This window comes from Dipodomys ordii, unplaced genomic scaffold, assembly GCF_000151885.1.
Source record: "Dipodomys ordii isolate 6190 unplaced genomic scaffold, Dord_2.0 Scaffold159, whole genome shotgun sequence".
In the NCBI taxonomy this organism is placed as follows: domain Eukaryota; kingdom Metazoa; phylum Chordata; class Mammalia; order Rodentia; family Heteromyidae; genus Dipodomys; species Dipodomys ordii.
The window spans coordinates 1,363,166-1,367,415 of NW_012267375.1; the positions used below are offsets into that span (position 1 = coordinate 1,363,166).

General features: G+C 47.0%; 1 protein-coding gene across 1 annotated transcript in view; it reads left to right on the top strand.

Moving 5' to 3' along the window:
* Pcnt (pericentrin) overlaps positions 1–4,250 on the top strand; it is a 134,675-nt gene that overhangs the window by 40,377 nt on the left and 90,048 nt on the right. Inside the window, exon 8 of the mRNA XM_013032905.1 lies at positions 3,459–3,584. Within this exon, the coding sequence (XP_012888359.1) occupies positions 3,459–3,584 (126 nt within the window). The remainder of the gene's footprint in view (positions 1–3,458; positions 3,585–4,250) is intronic.

Here is a 4,250-nt window from a genome sequence, read left to right on the forward strand (position 1 = left end):
AAAAAAGCCGGAAGTGGTGCTGTGGCTCAAGTGGTAGAGTGCTAGCCTTGAGCTGAAGAGCTGAGGGACAGCGCCCAGGTCCCCCCAAAAAAGAAATCTGAAAGAAGAAAACAGAATAAGACAAGTTGGAATTACATGCCTGAGGCCTGAGAAGCCCAAGTGTCCAGTCCTGGGGCCTGGGAGACCTGCTGGGTACCCTGGGGCGCTGGGGTCTGTGGCCTCTTGTGCAGAGGCCAAGCTGTGGTATTTCACATCCTCTGTGACCTTAGACCCTTCCATCAGGCTCTTACTGAGGGAGCTGAGAACAACTCTGTGCCAGCTCCTAAAAGTAGGTTGGGCCAGATCCCAGAGAGGCTGTGATGCTTCATATTTTCCAGTTACCATGAGGCTGTGAGAAGAGAGACAGTGAAGCATGTGTGTCTGTTGGCCCCTCCCTCCTGGCCAGGCTCTGACCCTGCACTGAAACCTCCCCACTGACAGTCACAAGGACAAGTCCTTGCTTGATGAGGAGCACTGAGCCGAGCAGGGATTTGTGGGAAGAAGGAGGACTAACCCCTCTATGGATAACACTCGTACAGTGGTTTGTTCCTCCCCCTTTCCATAACATGTTGATAAGTTTGCAGAGGCAGAGCTTGCTGGAAAGTGCCTGCCCAGGGTCCTGCTTGGGCAGCCACTAGCTGGTCCTGGAGGGCCCAAGCTGTGCACAGATGTTATAGGAGGTGTCATAGGAGGGTGTTATTAGTCTGACCCAAGCTCCACCTCCTCCACCTTGGTCCTGGTGACATCATTGTGTGGTCTTCAGTGTCTAAAATTTGAGAGTCCCATGACAGGGCCCAGCTTGTCAAGGTGTTCTCTTGTAGATTTTTTTTTTCAGGAGGCACAGTTTTGGGGTTTGAACACAGGGCCTTGTGTTTATCAGGCAAGCACTCTACCATTTGAGCCAGCCACATCCTAGACCTTTTTTTGTCGGGGACCTTTTTTGTTTTAGTTATTTTTTGGATGGGATCTGGAGTTTTTGCCTAGGGCCAGTCTTGAACCATAGTCCTCTTCCCTGTGGCTTCCATCTATCTGGAATCATAGCCCAGCTTACTTGTTGAGATAGAGTCTCACTAACATTTTGACTGGATTGGCCTCAAACTCCTCTTTCTGGTTGTTGCCCCCCAAGTAGCTGGGATTACCACACAGCTACTATGCCTAGCCTGCTTTAGTTTTTGTTTGTTTGTTTTAGGTAAGGTCTCATGCTTTTGCTCTAAAGCCAGCTTTAGACCAACATCCTCCTATTTCTGCCTTTTGTTGTTGTTGTTGGTTGTGGGGCTTAGGCACCTGTGCTATCCCTGAGCCTCTTTGTGCTCAAGGTAGCACTCTACCACTTGAGCTACAGTGTCATCTTTGGTTTTTAAGTGGTTAGTTGGAGATTAATTAGCCACAGTGTCACCTCTGGTTTTGGAGTGGTTAATTGGAGATAAGAGTCTCATGGGGTCTTTTCTACTCAGGCTGGCTTTGAACCGTGATCCTCAGATCTCAGCCTCCTGAGTAGCTAGGATTACAGGCGTGAGCCACTGATGCCCAGTATATTTCTGCTTTTTGGGTAACTGGAATACACATGCTACCTTACCAAGGTTTTTTTTTTTTTAGGTCCAGTTGTGGAGCCTGAACTCTGGGCCTGGGCACTGTCCCTCAGCTCTTCATCTCAAGGCTAGCACTCTACCTCTTGAGCCACAGTGCCACTTCTGGCTTTTTTCTTTTTGCTTATGTGGTGCTTAGGAATAGAACCCAGGGCCTCTGGCATGCAAGGCAAGCGCTCTACCACTGAGCCACCTTCCCAGCCCCCAAGGTATTTTTTTGAGGGAGTGAGGGAGGGCATTGATAACTCTTCGTCCCCCAAGGCTGGCCTTGAATTGAGATTTTTATTTTGTCTGGAGTAGCTGAGATCATAGATGTGAACCTCCAAGACTGGCCCTAGATGTTGACTCTAGATGACAGGATGGAGTAGTAGTAGTGTGTAGTATAAAGTATAAGAGAACCTGCTGCCTCTGTGTGTGTGTGAGCACGTGTGTGTGTGCATGCATGCATGTGCATGCACATGTATGTATACATGTGCACCAGGTTGGAGGCTTGGGACACAGGGCCTGGCACTCTTTTTCATTTATGACTGGTGCTCTACTACTTGAGCCATGCCTCTAGAATTTCTAGCATTTTTCTGGTTAAGTGGAGATAAGAGTCTTGTTGATTTGTCTGTAAACCTCAATCCTCAGATCTCAGCCTCTGGGTAGCTAGGATTATAGGCGAGAGCTTCTACACTCAGAACATGCTTTTTATTAAACGTAAGAACATATAAAAGAGGAGCCCCCTTACTTTGAGAGTTATAAGTTCTGTGGACCCCTGCTGCTTTGAGGCAGTTCAACATTAATGTCAACTAGAATCACTAAGCTTGCTGTGGATCCATTAGCGATTTGTTACTGTGACCACGCTCTGCTCTGTGTGGGCCCACTCAGATGTCACTGCCCATAGCATAGCTTGCTTCAGGAGAATGGCACAGCTGTGACTGACACCAGCAAACACTCAACCAGGCTGCTCCGTGGTCATGTTCTAGTTCAAGTTGCATTGTGAACAAACCCAGAAGTTACTATTACCTTTTTCTTTTTGTGTGTGCTGGGTCTAGGGCCTGAAATCAGGCCAGGGCACTCTCCTCTAGCATTATTGCTCAAGGGTACTGGTGCTTTACCACTTGAATCAAAGCCCCACTGCTGTCTTTTTGGTGGTTAATTGGAAATAAGAGTCTCATAGACTTTCCTGCCCGGCCTGGATTCAAAGTGTGATCCTCAGATCTTAGTTTCCTGAGTAGCTAGGACTATAGGTGTGAACCACTGGTGCCCAGCTTACTTTTTTCTTTTCTTTTTTTTTTTTTTTGGTTGTGGGGATTGAACTCTGGGCCTGGGTCTGTCCCTCAGCTCTTCAGCTCAAGGTTAGAGTTCTACCACTTGAGCCATAGCACCACTTCTGTTTTTTTTCTGTTTATGTGGTGCTGAAGAATCGAACGCAGGGCCTCATGCATGCAAGGCAAGCACTCTACCACTGAACCACCTTCCAAGCCCTACTTTCTGAGATGGGGGTCTTAACTATGTCACCTAGGCAGTCCCAAATTCCTAGGCTGGAATGATCTCCTGTCTCAGCCTCCTAAGTGCTTGGGAAGGCTTGTGTATGCCATTGAGCTCACTGGCTCTGACCTTGGCCTCTTAAGCATCAAGCTGTTTATGTTCCTTCCTTCTGATGGTTGTTTCTTTTTTCTGAGCCTCAGGCTTGATATCTGATCTCTTAACCTACATATGCTCTATTCCTGCTTGTCAGATGCAAGGCCCTGAGGTGTTCCAGAGAAATAGAAGCAGTAGCATAGAGCCATGAAAGCACTGCCCTGCCTTCATCTTAGACTCTCATGTAGACACTTTGTTCTTCCACAGTTAGAGAATCTTCAGGCATCCTACGAAAACCTGAAGGCCCAATCACAAGAAGAAATTAGGCATCTGTGGTCCCAGCTCGAGTCTGTGAGAATCAACAGAGAGGAACTGAATGGTGAGGAATATTGTGTGGGAAATTCAGATCCTTGTGTTTATTAGGCGAGCACTCTACCACTTGAGCCACATCTTAATTTTTTTTTTTTTGATCATGCTAAGTGTGGAATCCAGGTCCTAGCTCATGCTAGGAAGCCCTCTGCCTCTGAGCAACACCCATAGCTGTAGTCATCTTGTTTCTAATTTTTTAAGCCCCAAACTATAATGTAATAGTTACACCATTCACAAAAAAGTCTACTTTGTTTTGTATCTTGAAGATTGATGTGTATTGTTTTAGGATGGAGATGATGTATTGAAAGCATCTTGGTTTAGTCTGTGAGTGTACTGACTCACCATCAGTTGTATGACTATATTCTAACCCTAACTTGTCGGGCCTGGTTTTTCAGTCACATGTCGGGTGACGTACCAAGGGTGCTCAGTGTCTACTTGCAGACACAGTGAGTGCCACCCAAGTGTTGTTCTCAGTAGGCATTCCTGCTGGTGTTTACTGCCAGGCAGATTCTGGGAGCTGCTTTGGGACAGGTGCTATCTGACTCTTGAAGGGTGGTGGATGCCCAAGTTGCCAGGGCCTAGCAGCTGTGGCCACTTGTGCTGATGCAATTCCATTTAGCCTTCTGTTCCTTAAGTCTGAGCTCCTTATTCCTCAAGCCTCAGGTACCACTTTTTTTTTTTTTTTTTTTT